The following is a 19,188-nucleotide window of genomic DNA, read 5'->3' as shown; positions in this document are numbered from 1 at the left end:
GGCCTGACACTCCTCTCAGGCTGGTCAACCGAGGTCGAGGTCGAGGGCAAGGTCGGGGTCGAGGACGGCCGACCCCCAGGGGCCGAAGCCGCCGACGCCGGGGCAATCGAGGCCGGAGCAGTCGAGGCCGAAGCCTGCTGCAGGTGCGCGAGGGCCCCGGACAGCTCCGAGGCAATCAGCGCTCGGAGCAAGTCCTGGAATACCGGAACCCCCATCATGGCGGGCAGGTCCGGGGCCGAGGAGTGCTCCCTGGAGGGCGACCTCGGTCTCGAGTATTCCCTCGGGGCACTGGGCTTTGCAACTCAGGGAGGGGCAGAGGACGACCCACCCGCAGTCGAGGAGCCCGAGAATGGCTTCTTCGCTGACTCTGGAGTCGAGGAAGGAAGAGAGGACTTACCCGAAGCAGGCTTGGTCGACGCAGCAGGCTTGGAGGAAGTCGAGGGTCGAGGCGAGGTCGAGGCCGGGGCCGAAGCCGAGGCCGACGTCGAGGCCTTCCCCGCCGCGGGGTCCGCAGAGAAGAGCTCCGCCATCCGGGCACGGCGTCGGCGGAGAGCTCTAGACTGAAAAGTTGAGCACCTATCACAGGAGTTGGTAGGATGCTCAGGACCCAAACACACCAAGCACCACCGGTGAGGATCGGTAATTGAGAGCAACCGATCGCACCGGGTGCACTTTTTAAAGCCCGTCAAGGGACGGGACATGGACACAAAACCCGGCCGGGAACGAACGAGGTCCCGCGGCCGCGGCTACCGGGAGCCCCCGGAGCCGAACCAAAATACTTTTTTTTTTTTTTTTCGACGAAAACTAAAAGAAAAGAAAGGAAGAAAAGCAAATCAAGCACAGCGACCGTGAAATAACGCACAGCCGCGGTGTCAGAAGGCTAAATTCGAAGAGCACAATTTCCACAGGGCTTCTGGCTCCGCGGAAAAAACTGAACTGAGGACCACGAGGTGGGGATGCGCCCTCTAGTGGGCAAGAAGGCATGCACATGCGTGGTGCAGTGTAGCAAACTTGAAACTTCAATCAAGTTTGCTTGAAAAGCTGTCCGCACTGGGGCTCCGTAGATGACGTCACCCACATGTGAGAATATCATGCCTGCTTGTCCTGGGATAAAAGAAGATTTTAATACTAATAATAACTGTTTATATACCACAGGACCGTGAAGTTCTATGTGGTTTACAATGATTAAAAAATGGTACAGAATGAGTGAACATAACAGAGTTAAAAGCTAGTGATTAACAGCTCTAGCGATCAGTTATTGTGGAGAAAGAATTGTGCAAATAATAATGATATTGTTAATGTATTCTTGTGTTTGTCTTGTTGAAACATGTTTAGCATTTCTTAAATATGTATGCATGTAATTTTGTAAACTTCAGATATTATGCAGTATATAAAGTTTTAAATAAATAAATGCAGCTCCTATTTTCTATGATATGGGTTTTTATCTTCCTTCTAGTCTTTCCAATATAAAGTAGTTTACACGGGCATATCATATATATCACCATTCTGTATTGCATATGCTGTTGAAATTCAATTTGAATTGTTTTCCTATCCTTGGGTGTGTGAACACGGAAATCCTCATGGAATAAGTGACATGATGAACAGGGTTGATGACCTAAATGACTCTTGTGTAGTGAAGATTTGAGGAAGAGTTGAAGGAACCAATTTGTTCTTCAGATTTTTATTACAGACTCAATGCAGTAGAGCAGCGTTTCTCAACACGTGGTATGTGTACCCTTAGGGTATGCGAGCTGCTTATTGGGGGTATGTGGCACTGGCAGCCACCACCACTGCAAAGGATATTGCCTGCCTGCCTGCCCCCATCCACTGAAGCCGCTGTCAGGGATCCCTCCTTCACGCCCGCCCCCCCTCCACCCAAGCCGACTCAGAAGGCTTCCCCCGATGTCAGAACTGACATCGGAGGAAAGCCTTCTGGGTCAGCTGGGGGTCCCAGTTGCCTCTTGCCTTCGGCAGCACTCAATGGAAGGATGAATCAGTGGCTCTTTCACGCTGCATATAGGTGACCCAAAAACTCTCTCTCCAACGTCAGAGCTGACATCAGAGGGAAGGCTTTTGGGTCAGACACATGCAGTGTGTAAACCGCTGTCTGTGCGCCCTGCAAGTGCCACTGAAGGCAGAAAGAGCAGCCCAGCTGAAGTCCCTGAAAGAAGCAAATGTGGCTCAAGCAAGTAAGGGAGAAAGGGAACATGATCTGGAACAAAGGGAGAAAGGAGGAGGGGGGGAAGGAGTGTGTTGGGACATGGGAGGGGTACGATTTTAGGTCAAAGGTTGGCAGGCAGGGAGGGGGGCACGAAATCAGGACACAGAAGGAAGAGTGGGGGCATGAACATGGGATACAAATGGGAGTGAGAGAGGGGGCATTAACTTGGGACTTAGGAGGGAGGGAGGGAATAGAAAGGGAGAATTGTTGGGCGTGTGTGTGAGTGAGAGGAAAAGAAATGGTGCACATGGGGAAAGGAAGAAAGGAAAATTGGTGGGCATAGAGAGAGGAATGAGGAAGAGATGCATGAAGAATAGAAGGATGAGAGGAAGACATGTTGGATATGGTGGTAGAGAGGGAACAGAGGGACAGATTGAAGGGGATGCAAGGGGGAGGAATGTTAGACATAGTGATGGAGAGAGAGATGTGGCATGGTGCTGGAGAGGGGTGATAAAAGGAGAAATGGGCATGGGGCTGGTGGGCAGTGGTGAAAAATGCTGCACATGATCTAGGGGATGAGAGATGCAAGGGGGAGTAATGTTGGACATAGTGATGTAGGGAGAAATGTAGCATGGTGCTGGAGAGGGGTGATAAAAGGAGAAATGGGCATGGGGGCAGTGGTGAAAACTGCTGCACATGATCCAGGGGATGAGAGAGGGAGAAATGTTTTCAATATGGGGGGGGAGCAGACAGGAAGAAAAGTTGGACTCATGGAGGGACAGAGAAAGATGTTAGTTGGGGAAGGAAATGAGATCTGGAGGAGATGAAGCATGCAGGAGGCAGAAAGAAAGAAATGTTGGATGCACAATCAGAAGGAAGTTCAACCAAAGACTAATAAAAACACCAGACAACAAAGGTAGGAAAAATGATTTTATTTTCAATAAGTGATCAAAATTTGTCAGTTTTGAGAATTTATATCTGCTTTCTATGTTTTGCACTATATTTGTCTATTTTTCTAAAGTTGTTACTGAGGTGACATATTTTAAAGTCATCTGCCTTGACCTCTTTGGAAAAAATATATATATATAAATTATAATTAACATTTTCTCTGCATACAGTGTGCTTTGTATTTTTATAATTTTGTGGTTACCGTTATGTATTAATAAGATTATATTGTGGGGTCTGGGGGCGGAGCTTGGGCAGGGTAATGGTTTGATATTTGTTAGACTTAGGGGGTACTTGGCTTAAAGAAGTTGAGAAACACTGCGGTAGAGGACTGCAATGCTTGCTGGGACGAGGATGACTTCTTAGCAGGCTTGCTCGATGCAGAAATCACATCAGACGTTGATGCTGGAACCGAAGGCTTGGACTGCGCACCGGAGTCCACAGTCGAGCCAAACAGCTTCTCATGCTGAATGCGATGAGCCTTCAATGAGCGTTTCTGTAAGGTAGAAGAACGAGTACAGCTGTCTACCCAATGCTCAGGGTCCAAACACCAACTGTGTGGGTCAGTGATTGAGATAGGGTGCTGGCACTGACAGCCCTTTTTGAACCCGCTCGAAGATTTCGACATGGATGAGAAAATCTCAGCAGTGAGGTTAAACTCAATGACAACAATGAAGAGAAAAGAAAAACATTGCCGAGGATAAAAAGAGAGAGGGCCAAAAGGCCCAATGAGGCACAACAAAAAATATTATTATTTTTTTAAAGAGACAGAAAGACAGACAGATGAAAAGCTCAAATGGAAAAATCATTGACGGGAAAGCAATGCACAATGGACAGAGTCCAGAAAAAGCACTTCTTCGGCAGTCGCAAAGTTTCTGAAAATTTAAAGTGCAAGTACACTTTTACCACAGTCCATACTGGACTCCATGGACAACGTCACCTCCATGTGAGAATATGGTGCCTGCTTGTCCTAGGATAATACCTGTTTCAGTCTGCCACAGACTTGAGACTGGGGAGAATATTCACCTTTCCGCAGAACATTCCTAAGTGCAAAGTCAAAGCAACAATGCAATGCCTTAGCAAGAAGCAAATGAATGTCCAATGTCATAGACCATATGGGGGACAAACATACATCTCAATATGTATACCTTTCAGGAAAGCCAGGAAAAGGGATATGATAGAGACCTTTAAATACCTATATGGCATAAATGCACATGAGGCAAGTCTCTTTCAATTTAAAGGAAACACTGAAAAGAAGGGGCATAGGATGATCAAGTGAAAGGGGATAGACCTCAGAAAATACTTTTCCATGGAAAGGGTGGTGATGCTTGGAATGACCTCCTGGTGGAGATGAAAAGTGTATATAAATTAAAGAAAGCTTGGGAAAAGAAGCAGACTAGATAGAAAAATGAAGCCAGATATTGACCATATAACCTATGTGGCTCAGACCAGAATCCAATAGAAAATATGAACCAAGACTTTAAAACTGCGGTCCACAGATGATCCCCAGTTAACTTTAAAGACCCTTGGCTTTTCTGCCAAGAAAAATGGGCAAAAGTTGCACTATCCCGCTGTGGAAAACTGATAAACACTTATCCTAAATGGCACATGGCTGTTAATGCTACAAAACTGGCTTCTACCAAGTACTAACAGGTATAGACTTAAGCAATCAAGATATTTTGGTTTCTTCAATACTTCTTGAATATTTCTATAGTTCTTTCATATTGAAAGTATGGAGCATTCTATGTAGATTCAAGAATCTCCTACTTAAAATAAATACAATTCAGAATGCATTAGCAAAATACAGAAAATCTACAAAATGGTGCAAAAATTTCTACAGGACACTGTAAATGACATATACATTGGTGAACAAATGACTACTATACGTGACTTTCTAGAAAATAATTCTAGGCTCCACATGCAGACCAATTTAATTTACCTGGTACAATGTGCTGCTGGTAATTGTAGGAAGAAGGAATTGCACCAATAGGAAGCTGTGGTTTGGGATTTCCAGGTGGCACCTCATCATCATCCTCTCCAAAGTGATGTACTTTCTCATACTTTTCTAGATACCTGAAATTAGCAACATGTTTTAGCCTTCCAGCTTCTTAAATGTAGCTTTCATATAGTTGGGAAACAAAAGAAAATAAAAATGTAAGAGATATACAAACAAATAAAAATGAAAGAGAAATAGAAATTTAGTAACTTAATACATAAAACTGTGAATGATGTACTTATCCAAAGTTCACTGATGTGCAAATCTACATATAGCTGCAGAAAAAAAGGTCATTTGTCAATCATGAAAAAAATGTTTTGAAACGCACATTATTATCTCCAGGGTGTTTCATAAACAGACAATGCATCGCTTAGTCTACTATGTAAAGATCATATGTAGAATAAATTGACAATTGTTTCATCTGATATACAAGAAATCATTTAAAAAGTTAAATAATTGCTCAACTATTACATTTTGGAGAGGAAAAGAAAACTTGTATTCCACCCTTCATACGCCCCACACACACAAAATCTGTGAAAAAGTATAATGTCCCAATCATTCTATCAACCCCTCTTAATATTGAAAAATCCTTCTGAATACAAAAATTCTATTCATACATACATTACATAATTCTAAAAATGCACTAATCTGAAAGTTGACTGCCTACTGGTGTTCTCCAAGGACAGTAGGCCTCATATTCTCACAGCTGGGTGATGTCATCTGACAAAGCCTGGCAAGGAGCTAGCTAGCGATAATTTATATACAGTAGAATCTCGGCTAACCGGCATTCAATTAACTGGCACTCTCAACCAATCAACAACAACAAAAAAAAAATCACTAGCTAAAATTAAAAAAAGGTCTCTCGCACTCCTTAGACCAGTGATTCCCAACCCTGTCCTGGAGGAACACCAGGCCAATCGGGTTTTCAGGCTAGCCCTAATGAATATGCATGAGAGAGATTTGCATATGATGGAAGTGATAGGCATGCAAATTTGCTTCATGCATATTCATTAGGGCTAGCCTGAAAACCCAATTGGCCTGGTGTTCCTCCAGGACAGGGTTGGGAACCACTGCCTTAGACAACCTCCAAACAATCCCCCTCCCTCCAGCCCCCAAAGTAGTAGGCAGCCACAAATCTCCCACCTTCCAGCCCTCAAAGCAGCAGCGACATCCAATCTTGACAACACCTCCCTCCCTCGGCCCCGAAGCAGCAACAGCAGCCGGTCCCAACAACCTCCTCCCCTCACTTACCAAAGGAGTAGCAGCAGCCAGTAAATAGAAGAAGCGCTGTAAACAGGCTGCTTCCGGCCAGTCTCAGCAGGGCCTTTCCTCCGCCACATCACTTCCAACTTGGCAGAAGAAAGGCCATGCCAGAGCTGGCCAGAAGCAGTCTGTTTACAGTGCTTCTTCTGTTCACCAGCTGCTGCTACTCCTTCAATAAGGGAAGGGAGGTCAGGATTGTCTGACACTACTGCATTGAGGCCAAGAGAGGGAGGAGGGTTCTCAGAATCGGCTGCTGCTGCTTCAGGGCCAACGGAGGAAAGGTTATCAGAATTGGCTGCTACTGACCTAGAGAATGACACAGTGGTTGTTACCCGCAGCTAGCCGCAAGTAGCCGTGGGTAACCTGCCGAAACGGGGAGAGAAAAAATAGTGGTCGCTGCGATGACAAGGCCATTCACTACCCCGTGGAGCGGTGAATGATCTTGTCACCTAGAGAATGACATGGTGGTTTGTTACCCGCAGCTAGCCACAAGTAGCCACAGGTAACCCGCCGAAACGGGGAGAGAAAAAATAGTGGTTGCTGCGGGGACAAGGCCATTCACCACCCCGTGGAGTGGTGAATGATCTTGTCTCCGCAGTGAGGCAATCACAGATCGCATGATCCAGCAGCCCCCTCCCGCTCGATTGCAGCATTCCGCCATCTCCCTCCATCCACCTCACCTTAGATGCCGACTTTTTTTTTTGGACATCGACTAGCACGCCTACTTCGGAAGGCTTTAAACTAGGTAAGTTGGGGGAGGGTTCATACATACATACCAGAGCAGCAAGGATCTACCCTGGGGAAGCAAGTAAAACCCACACTTCTGAGCCTAAGGTAAGTACCCATAGTATACACAAAAAAACAAGAGTCACACTAATGGGGATAGGCATTTCATCACAAATTTGGAGAGCAATGTATGTTAATGCACACAGCTTAGGCAACAAAATCCTGGAAGTAGAAACAGAGATAAGGAATGCTGACCTTGACATAGTAGCTATATCCGAGACCTGGTTCACAGACTCACATGGGTGGGATATGGTTATACCAGGCTACAATCTACTTCGTCGGGACAGAGAGGGCAAATTAGGAGGGGGGGTAGCACTATACACTAAGGATAATATCAAAACTACCAGGATCAAAGAGGTTAGATACACAGGGGAATCACTTTGGGTAAACCTGGCCAGAGGGAATGAAAAATGCCTTTACCTCGGTGTGGTGTACAGGCCTCCAAGACAACAGGAAGACAAAGACAAAGAATTGATTGAGGACATAGAGAACATCACTTTGCGCGGTGACACAGTACTGTTAGGCGACTTCAACATGCCAGATGCAGACTGGAACACCCTCTCAGCAACTACGAGTGGTAGCAGAAGAATATTAACCTCCATTAAGGGTGCACAACTCAAACAAATGGTATTAGAGCCCACCAGGGAAAAAGCAATACTAGACCTGGTACTCACAAATGGAGACAGTGTCTCGGAAGTATCAGTGGGAGACACGCTGGCCTCCAGTGACCACAACATGGTATGGCTTAACCTCAGGAAAGGCTTCTCTAAATCAAACACAGCAACGAGGGTCCTCAACTTTAGGGGCGCAGATTTCGACCACATGAGAGACTTTGTCCATCAGGAGCTGCAAAATCATGCAGAAACTGACAATCCAGAAACTATGTGGTCAAATCTAAAATCCATCCTGAACGAAGCATCTAGCCGCTACATAAATACGGTAAGCAAACGCCGGAGAAACAAAAAACCACAATGGTTCAACAAGGAAATTTCGGACCTCATTAAAAAGAAAAAAAGAAGCATTTATTACCTACAAACATCTTGGGAAAAAGGAGGCAAAAGAAGACTATCTGGCCAGATCTAAGGCTGTCAAACAGGCAGTCAGGGAAGCCAAACTTCGAACAGAGGAAGATCTAGCACGGAACATTAAAAAAGATGACAAATCCTTTTTCAGGTACATTAGCGACAGGAAGAGAAACAAAAATGGGATAGAACGCCTTAGGCAATCAGATGGAAACTACGCAGATTCTGATACTACCAAGGCAGAACTGCTAAACGAATACTTCTGCTCAGTATTCACCTGTGAAGCACCGGGAGCTGGTCCACAACTACAGATAAGAGACAGCCAAAATGACCTGTTTCATGATTACGAGTTTACACCCAGTAGCGTCTACCACGAACTTTCAAGACTCAAAGTAGACAAAGCCATGGGACCAGACAATCTACACCCCAGGGTACTCAGAGAGCTGAGTGAAGTTCTGGCTGAACCACTATCCGTGCTCTTCAATCTTTCCATGCGCACGGGAAAAGTACCCCTAGACTGGAAAACAGCTAACGTAATTCCACTCCACAAAAAGGGCTGCAGAACAGAGACAGAAAATTACAGACCGGTGAGTCTTACATCCATAGTGTGCAAACTCATGGAAACACTGATCAAACAGAATCTTGACAAAATTCTAGACGAAGAAAATTTACGTGATCCACACCAACATGGATTTACCAGGGGAAGGTCCTGCCAAACTAATCTGATTGACTTCTTTGACTGGATGACCAGTCATCTGGATGCCGGGGAGTCCCTGGACGTGATATATTTGGACTTCAGCAAAGCTTTTGATAGCATCCCACACCGCAGGCTGTTGAACAAACTAAAATCAATGGGATTAGGGGATACATTCACTAAATGGGTAAGGGAATGACGTCACCGACGAAGCCCAGATGCAGAAGCCTCACAAGCAAACTTGCTTGAAGAAACATGAAGTTTCGAGTCAGCCACACCATGCATGCGTGAGTACCTTCCCGCCCAGTGCAGGGCGCGTCTCCTCAGTTCAGATAGCTAGCAGAGAAGCCAACCAGGGGAGGTGGGGGGTTGTGAGAATAGCTGCCTGCTGTCCCTGGATAACATCTGTTATGGTAAGTAACTGTGCTTTATCCAGGACAAGCAGGCAGGTATTCTCACACATGGGTGACCTCCATGCTAACCAGAATGGGATGGTGGGAGTGTTAGAAATTCAGGAGAATAAATTTTGTAACACTGCCTGGCCAAAATGGCCATCCCGTCTGGAGAAAACATCCAGACAATAGTGAGAAGTGGAAGTATGAACCAAGGACCAAGTGGTAGCCTTGCAAATCTCCTCAATAAGGGTAGACCTGAGGAAAGCTACTGAAACTGCCATTGCTCTGACCATATGGGCTGTGACTCTACTGTATAAGGGTAATCCAGCCTGGGCAGAGCAGAACGAGATACAAGCAGCCATCCAGTTGAAGATGGTACGTTTAGAGATAGGATGTCCCAACTTGTATGGATCAAAGAGATAAAAAGTTGAGGAGCAGATCTGTGTGGTTTGGTACGTTCCAAATAAATGGCCAAAACACGTTTACAGTCCAGAGTATTAAGAGCTGATTCTTCAGGATGAGAATGAGGCTGAGGAACGAACACTGGAAGAACAATGGATTGGTTGAGATGAAATTCCGATACCACTTTTGGAAGGAATTTAGGATGAGTACGGAGGACCACCTTGTCAGGATGGAAGACAGTGAAAGGTGGATCAGAAGACAGTGAAAGGTGGATCAGCAACTAAAGCTTGCAGCTCACTAACTCATCGAGCAGAAGTGAGAGCAATGAGAAACACCACTTTCCAAGTGAGATACTTGAGATGAGCCGTAAGACATTGGTTCAAATGGAAGCTTCATCAATTGAGTAAGAACAACGTTGAGGTCCCAAACCACTGGAGGCGGTTTGAGAGAAGGTTTGACGTTGAAAAGTCCTTTCATGAATCTGGAAACCACCGGATGAGCAGAGAGAGGTTTTCCTTCAATAGGCTGATTGAAAGCCGTAATTGCACTAAGATGGACTCGAATCGATGTAGACTTGAGACCAAAGGAGGATAAGTGCAAAAGGTAATCCAAAACAGAAGATAAGGAGGAATGTTGAGGTTCCTTATCAAGAGAAAAACACCACATAGAAAATCTAGTCCATTTTTGGGGATAGCATTGTCTAGTGGTAGGCTTCCTAGAAGCTTCTAAAATGTCTCTTACAAGTTAAGAAAACTGAAGAAGAGTTATGTAGGGAAGTACCAAGCTCTCAGGTGTAGAGACTGCAGGTTGGGATGAAGCAGAGATCCCTGACTCTGTGTAAGCAGAGATGGAAAAACTGGTAGAAGATATGGCTCCCTGGTGCTGAGTTGAAGCTCCTCGGCCACCGAGGAGCAATCAGAATCATGGTGGCATGGTCGTTCTTCAACTTTACTAGTGTCTTGAGAATGAGTGGGAATGGAGAGAATGTATAGAGGAAGAGATTCGTCCATTCCAAAAGAAAAACGTCTGCCTCGAAGCGATGAGGAGAATATATCCTGGAGGAGAACTGAGGCAGTTTGTGGTTGTAGGGAGCTGCAAAGAGATCTATCTGCGGCGTTCCCCACTGTGAAAAGATGTGATGAAGAGGCGAGGAATGGAGTGTCCATTCGTGAGGTTGGAGAAGACGACTCAAGTTGTCTGTCAAGCAATTGTTCTTCCCTTGGATGTAGACAGCTTTGAGGAAGGTGTTGTGACGGATAGCAATGTTACTTACCGTAACAGTTGTTATCCAGGGACAGCAGGCAGCTATTCTCACTAGTGGGTGATGTCATCAGACAGAGCCCCGGTACGGACGTCTCACAAGCACGTGTTGCTTGTAGAAACTTAAAGTTTCTAGATGCCCGCACCGCGCATGCGCCGGTGCCTTCCTACCCGGAGATCCGGGCGTGTCTCCTCAGTTCAGGTAGCTAGCCTGAGAAGCCAACCCAGGGGAGGTGGGTGGGACGTGAGAATAGCTGCCTGCTGTCCCTGGATAACAACTGTTACGGTAAGTAACATTGCTTTATCCCAGGACAAGCAGGCAGGTATTCTCACTAGTGGGTGACCTCCAAGCTAACCTCAGTGGGATGGAGGGGGAGTTGGCGACTTAAGAGAATAAATTTTTCAATACTGTTTGGCCAAACTGTCCATCCCGTCTGGAGAGAGTATCCAGACAATAATGTGAGGTGAATGTGTGAACCGAGGACCAGGTGGCAGCCTTACAAATTTCCTCGATTGGTGTTGATCTGAGGAATGCTACTGAGGCTGCCATTGCTCTGACCTTATGGGCTGTGACCTTACAAGGAAGTGATAATCCAGCCTGGGCATAGCAGAAAGAGATGCAAGCCGCCATCCAATTAGAGATGGTGCGCTTTGATACGGGTCTTCCCAACTTATTAGGGTCGAAGGAGACAAAAAGTTGAGGAGTGGTTCTGTGTGGCTTGGTGCGATCCAGGTAGAAAGCCAAGGCACGTTTACAGTCTAGAGTGTGAAGGGCCGATTCTCCGTGGTGAGAATGAGGCTTAGGGAAGAATACTGGAAGTACGATGGATTGGTTGAGATGAAATTCGGAGACCACCTTAGGCAGGAATTTCGGGTGAGTGCGGAGGACCACCTTGTCATGGTGGAATACTGTGAATGGTGGGTCCGCCATCAATGCCTGGAGTTCGCTGACTCTGCGAGCGGACGTAAGGGCTACAAGGAAAAGAACTTTCCAGGTGAGATACTTCAGAGGGGCCCTGTTGAGTGGTTCAAACGGGGGCTTCATGAGGTGGGAAAGGACTACATTGAGGTCCCAAACCACTGGGGGTGGTTTGAGAGGAGGGTTGACATGGAAGAGTCCTTTCATAAATCTGGCGACCACCGGATGGGCCGAGAGGGGTTTCCCTTGTAGAGGCTGGTGGAACGCCGCAATAGCGCTCAGGTGGACTCGTATGGATGTGGACTTGAGCCCAGATTGAGATAGGTGCAGGAGATAGTCCAGCACGGAGGATAAGGAAGCTCGCTGGGGTTCCTTTGACTTAGAAACGCACCATGAGGAGAATCTGGTCCATTTCTGGGAGTAGCATTGACGAGTGGCGGGCTTCCTGGAAGCTTCCAAGACTTCCCTCACTTCTTGTGAGAATTGGTGAGGGGTTACGTTGAGAGGAACCAAGCTGTCAGGTGGAGAGACTGCAGGTTGGGATGAAGTAGTGATCCTTGATGTTGAGTAAGTAGTGAAGGAAACACTGGCAGTGGTACTGGTTCCCTGCTGCTGAGTTGAAGTAGGAGGGAGAACCAAGGTTGTCTGGGCCACCGAGGAGCTATTAGAATCATGGTGGCCCGTTCGAGTTTCAGCTTGACCAGAGTCTTCTGGATCAGCGGGAATGGTGGGAACGCATATAGAAATCGTTTCCCCCAGTTCAGTAGAAAAGCATCTGCCTCGAGGCGATGAGGAGTGTAGATCCTGGAGCAAAACTGAGGCAGTTTGGCGTTGTGGGGAGCCGCAAAGAGGTCTATCTGAGGCGTCCCCCATTGCGTGAAGATTTGGTGAAGGGGGTTGGAATGGAGAGTCCATTCGTGCGGTTGTAGCAGACGGCTTAGTTTGTCTGCTAGGACGTTGTTCTCCCCCTGGATGTATACTGCTCTGAGTAAGGCGTTGTGGCGCACCGCCCAGTCCCAGACTCGTAGAGCTTCCTGGCAAAGGAGGGACGAGCCCGTGCCCCCTTGCTTGTTGATGTAATACATGGCAGCCTGATTGTCTGTGCGAATGAGGATTACCGTGTCGTGAAGTAGGTGTTGGAAAGCTTGGAGCGCATTGAAGATGGCTCTGAGTTCCAATAGATTGATTTGGTGTAGTCTTTCCGCACTGGTCCAGAATCCTTGGGTGCGGAGACCCTCCAGGTGGGCCCCCCATGCGTAATTCGACGAGTCGGTTGTGAGAACTTTCTGATGGGGGGGAGAGTGCATCAGCAAACCTCTGGATAGATTCGAAGAGGTCATCCACCAAAGTAGAGACTGCCGAAGAGCAGGTGTGACTACGATGCGTTTGGATAGTGGATCGGATGTCTGGTTCCACTGTGATGCCAGGGTCCACTGGGGGATCCTGAGGTGGAGTCTGGCAAAGGGTGTCACGTGTACTGTGGAGGCCATATGGCCCAGGAGCACCATCAGTTGTCTCGCCGGTATGGTTTGGTGAGTGATCACCGACTGGCAGAGGTGAAGAAGAGACTCCATGCGTTGCCGGGGCAGGAATGCTCGGAGTCGGGTGGTGTCCAGGACCGCTCCGATGAAGGGGAGGGACTGGGTAGGCTGTAGATGGGACTTGGAGAAGTTGATCTCGAAGCCCAAATTCTGGAGGAAGTAGGTTGTAGCCAAGGCCGCCGAAGTGACCTCTGGGGCTGACGGGGCCTTGATGAGCCAGTCGTCGAGGTATGGAAAGACCTGTAGACCCCTGTCCCTGAGTGCTGCGGCCACTACCACCAGGCACTTTGTGAAGACTCTGGGGGACGAAGATAGGCCGAATGGTAGCACTCGATACTGTAGGTGCAGATTTCCCACCCGAAATCTGAGGAACTTTCGGGAGGCCGGGTGAATGGGGATGTGAGTGTAGGCCTCTTTGAGATCCAGGGAGCATAACCAGTCGTTCTGCTCGAGGAGGGGGTATAGAGAAGCCAAAGTCAACATGCGAAACTTCTCTTTGACCAGGAACTTGTTGAGGGCCCGAAGGTCTAAAATGGGTCGCAGGTCGCCCGTTTTCTTCGGGACGAGGAAGTACCGGGAGTAAAACCCTCGGTTCAATTGGTCTGACGGGACCGTCTCGACCGCCCGAAGCTGGAGTAAGTTTTGGACTTCCTGAAGAAGAAGGGAGGTCTGCGTCGAGCTTGAAGGATACTCTCTTGAGGGATGGTCCGGGGGGACCCGGTGGAATTGAAGGGAGTATCCTTCTCTTATGATGGAGAGGACCCATAGGTCCGTGGTTATGGCCTCCCATCTGTGGTAAAAAAGATGGAGGCGGCCCCCTATGGGAGAGGCCGAGGTTATGCTCCCGGGAGGGGCGTCAAAAGGGCTGGGGAGCCTTAGGTACAGCGGGTGGCTGGACTTTTTGCTGAGACTTCTGGGGGGGTTGTCTCTTCGCAGGCTGTCTCGCCGCGGGCGTTTGTCTGGGCATGTAACGCCGCTGGTAAATCAGGGGTGGCCTGGAAGGTCGAGACTGTTGAGGTTTGGGTTTGGGCCGTAGGATGGATTGAAAGGATTTTTCATGATCCGACAGCTTCTTGGTAACAGTTTCGATAGACTCATCGAACAGGTCGGCTCCAGCACATGGTACGTTGGCGAGTCTGTCCTGTAGGTTGGGATCCATATCGATAGTACGGAGCCATGCCAGGCGACGCATAGCTACCGCGCTTGCGGCGGCGCGTGCCGAGAGTTCGAATGCATCGAAGGAGGATTGCATCAGCTGGAGGCGTAATTGGGAGAGGGAGGCTACCACTTCCTCGAACTCGAATCGAGCTTGGTTGTCTATGAACGGAGTGAACTTGCGGAGTACCGGCAAGAAGAACTCCAGATAGGAAGAGAAAAAGAAGTTGTAGTTTAGCACCCGTGACGCCATCATGGAGTTTTGGTAGAATTTTCTACCAAATTTGTCCATCGTTCTTCCCTCTCGGCCCGGCGGTACAGAAGCGTAGACCTGGGAGGGATGAGAGCGTTTGAGGGAGGACTCGACCAATAGGGATTGGTGGGAGAGTTGGGGGCCCTCGAACCCTTTATGGTGCACGATGCGGTATCGAGCATCGAGTTTGCTGGGGATCGCCGGTATGGAATACGGCGTTTCGAAGCACTGCATGAAGGTCTGGTCCAGTAATTTATGCAAGGGGAGCCGGAGCGACTCCGTTGGAGGGTTAGGTAAGTGCATGGTGTCCAGATACTCTTTGGAGTATCTGGAGCCCGTGTCAAGGGTCACGTCCAGATCATCCGCCATTTGTCGGAGGAATGATGAGAAGGACAATTGTTCCGCCAGCGTCGGTCTGTGGGACGGGCTGGAGGAGGATGAGGCCTCCAGGTCTGTGGACATCGGGGAGTGACAAGGAGAATCGGGTACCGGTGTCTCCTCGTACTCCGGGCCCCTCGGAGGGGACGCCTCTGTTGAGGAGTATCCCCTACGTTGCAGTTTTTTCTGCGGTGACACCTCCGAATGGCGTGAGGAGTGCCAGGATGAGTGTCTCGATCGGTGCCCGTCTCGGTGGCGGGACGGGGATCGGGATCGTCTGTGCATCGCATGGTCTCCCGAGGCCCCCAAGTGGATAGGGCTGGAAGCGGTGGATCGCAACTGGGTTTGCGATGCGGATTCTTGCGATGCTACCCAAGTCTGGTAAGGAGTGCGGAAGAACTCTTCCTGACTATGCCCAGGGCTTCGAGTATCGAGCGGGGGTCTGGTCCCATGTTGGCGCGGAGGCGTAATGGGTTCTAATGGCGGCATATCGGTAAGCGAGGTTTGCCGCGTGGGCATCGCCGCCCTCCCCCGTTCGTCCTCGTCGGTTGTCGAGGTCGAACGGTGTGGGGGAGGGGGAGGGGGCGGACCGCCCCTTTGGGTCGGTACCGGGAGGTCACCCTGTATGGCAGCGATGAGCCCGGGTCCGATGGTCTGCATGAGCTCAACGAATTGAGCTTCTAGCACGGACCGTAGCGAAGCCGATAGGGAGGGATCCGCACCGAAAGGGGGTCCTCCTGCACGGACATCGCGCTCCTTCGAGGTCGAGTGCTTCTGCTTAGCAGCTTTCGGCACTTTGATGACCATTGGTGGCACTGTGGAAGGAAGAGGTACCTGAACCGAGGAGACCGGGGCAGGCACCGACGTCGAGCTCGTGGATGGTGTCGGGGCGAGCGATGCCGGTTTCACCACACTCGATGCAGGGGTGGTCGATGCCGGTTTCGCCCGAACCGGGGAGGTATCAGATGAAGTGGAGGCTGTGGGATCCTTAGCTGCGTCCATCTTGAACATCGATTCCCACAATAGGCAACGCCGCTTGAAAGAGCGTGCCGTAAGGGTAGAGCAAGGCCCGCACGATTTCGGGATGTGGTCAGGGCCCAAACACTGCAAACAGCGCCAGTGAGGGTCCGTGAGTGAAATCGCGCGTTGGCACTTGCTGCACTTTTTAAACCCGGTGGTTGGCCGGGACATAGGCCGGAAAATCTCCGCCGCGAGGTCGAAGCCAGTGGGCCTGAGCCACGTGGCCGGCCCGTTCGACCCGCCGGAGGAAATAATCTTCTTTTTTTTTTTTTTTTTTTACGAAAATAAAAGAACTGTTAACTGTTAATTAAAAGAAAGGCGAAAACGCGGACAAGGAAGGCAAATTTAACTGAATTCAGCTAGCGCATGATGAAGTTGAACTTCTCAGCTCCGCGGAAAAGAAAGAACTGAGGAGACACGCCCGGATCTCCGGGTAGGAAGGCACCGGCGCATGCGCGGTGCGGGCATCTAGAAACTTTAAGTTTCTACAAGCAACACGTGCTTGTGAGACGTCCGTACCGGGGCTCTGTCTGATGACATCACCCACTAGTGAGAATACCTGCCTGCTTGTCCTGGGATAATGCCCAGTTCCAAACCTTCAGAGCTTCTTGACAAAGGGAGGAAGACCCTTCCCTCCCTGTTTGTTGACATAGTACATGGCGACTTGGTTGTCTGTACGAATAAGGACTACCTGGTCGTGAAGAAGATGTTGAAAAACGTTGAGAGCCTTGAAACTCACTCTGAGTTCCAACAGATTGATGTGACACTGACGATCCGTACTGGTCCAGTGGCCTTGAGTACGGAGACCATCGACATGAGCGCCCCAAGCGTAGGTCGAGGAATCTGTGGTGAGGACCTTCTGATGAGGGGGCGTTTGAAACAGCAAGCCTCTGGAGAGTTGGGAAGAGAGCATCCACCAATGGAGAGACTGCTTCAAGGAAGGAGACAGCTATGTGTCGAGATAGAGGGTCGCAAACCTGTGTCCATTGAGATGCCAGGGTCCACTGAGGAATTCTGAGGTGAAGTCTGGCAAAAGGAGTCACGTGCACTGTCGAGGCCATGTGACCCAGGAGTACCATCATGTGTCTCGCTGAGATGGAAGAGCAGGAAGACACTGTATGACAAGAGTTGCAGGAGAGCTTCCACACTTTCTTGCGGAAGGAAAGCTCTGAGTTGGACAGTGTCCAGAATAGCTCTGATGAATTGTAGATTCTGAGAGGGTTAAAGTTGAGATTTGGCAAAGTTGATTTCGAATCCCAAGCATTGTAGAAACCAAGTAGTCCGTTGGGTCGCTAAATTAACCCCCTGAGATGTTGAATCTTTGATGAGCCAGTCGTCTAGGTAGGGGAATACCTGAAGACCATGGTTCCTTAGAGCTGCTACTACCACTACAAGGCACTTGGTGAACACTCTGAGAGATGAAGCCAGGCCAAAGGGCAGCACTCTGTACTGATAATGCAGATTCCCCACCCAAAATCTGAGGTATTGGCGGGAGGCCGAATGAATGGGAATATGAGTATAAACCTCCTTAAGATCCAGAGAGCATAACCAGTCGTTCTGATCTAGGAAGGGATATAGGGATGCCAGGGATAGCATGCAAAATTTTTCTTTGACTAAAAATTGGTTGAGAGCCCTGAGATCCAGAATGGGTCACAGATCATCTGTCTTCTTCGGAACAAGGAAGTAACGGGAGTAAAACCCCCTGTTCTGCTGTTCAAAGGGAACTGGTTCGATGGCATGGATACGAAGCAGAGCTTGAGCTTCCTGAAGAAGAAGGACGATCTGGGATGGGCTGGAAAGATACTCTCTTGGAGGAAGCTCTGGTGGAATCTGAGTGAAATGAAGAGAGTATCCTTCCCTGATGATGGACAGCACCCAGAGGTCGGATGTGATTGTCTCCCATTGGTGGTAAAAATGATGGAGACTGGGTGAAACATGAACCGCATGGGTTAGGGACTGGCTTAGAGGTAGACTTCAGAGGGTAGTGGTAAACAGTACCCTCTCCGATACGATGGAGGTGATCAGCGGAGTGCCGCAGGGCTCAGTCTTGGGCCCGAACCTATTTAACATCTTCATAAGAGACTTGGCTGAGGGGCTTCGAGGTAAAATTACATTATTCGCCGATGACGCCAAACTATGCAACATGGTAGGCAATTGCACAACAGATGAAAGCACAGTGCCCAACAAAAGCTCAATGCCCGACAGTATGACGCAGGACCTACTCCTGCTGGAGCATTGGTCAAAGTCTTGGCAACTAAGTTTCAATGCCAAAAAATGCAAGGTTATGCACCTTGGTGGCAAAAATCCATGCAGGACTTACACCCTAAATGGTGAGATCCTAGCAAGTACTGTAGCAGAACGTGACTTGGGGGTGATCATTAGCGAAGACATGAAGACTGCCAATCAAGTGGAGAAAGCTTCATCCAGGGCTAGACAAATCTTGGGCTGAATCCGTAGAAGTTTCGTCAGCCGTAAGCCCGAGGTAATAATGCCATTGTACAGGTCCATGGTGAGACCCCCATCTGGAATACTGTGTACAATTCTGGAGGCCGCATTATCAAAAAGATGTGCAGAGAATTGAGTCGGTTCAGCGAATGGCCACCAGGATGGTCTCAGGACTCAAGGATCTCCCGTATGACGAACGACTGGGTAAGTTGCAGCTGTACTCACTCGAGGAACGCAGAGAGAGGGGAGACATGATTGAGACGTTCAAATATGTCACAGGCTGTATCGAGGTGGAAGAGGATCTCTTTTTCCTTAAAGGACCCACGGCAACAAGAAGGCATCCGTTGAAAATCAGGGGTGGAAAATTTCATGGCGACACCAGAAAATATTTCTTCATCGAAAGGGTGGTTGATCGCTGGAATAATCTTCCACAACAGGTAATTGAGGCAAGCAGCGTGCCAGATTTTAAGAAAAGATGGGATTGGCATGTGGGATCTCTTCATGGAGGTAGTTAGGGGGTGGGCCATTAGTGTGGGCAGACTAGATGGGCTGT

General features: G+C 48.7%; 1 protein-coding gene across 2 annotated transcripts in view; it reads right to left on the bottom strand.

The window, feature by feature from the left end:
• The window catches only part of ARID2 (AT-rich interaction domain 2), an 817,990-nt gene that overhangs the window by 723,538 nt on the left and 75,264 nt on the right, over window positions 1–19,188 (bottom strand). For both annotated transcript variants that reach the window (XM_033959297.1, XM_033959298.1), the window contains one exon: window positions 5,046–5,179. In XM_033959297.1, the coding sequence (XP_033815188.1) occupies window positions 5,046–5,179 (134 nt within the window). The remainder of the gene's footprint in view (window positions 1–5,045; window positions 5,180–19,188) is intronic.

Source organism: Geotrypetes seraphini, chromosome 9, assembly GCF_902459505.1.
Source record: "Geotrypetes seraphini chromosome 9, aGeoSer1.1, whole genome shotgun sequence".
Lineage (NCBI taxonomy): Eukaryota > Metazoa > Chordata > Amphibia > Gymnophiona > Dermophiidae > Geotrypetes > Geotrypetes seraphini.
The sequence above is the reverse complement of the archived record's forward strand: the minus strand, read 5'-3'. Positions and strand labels throughout refer to the sequence as shown.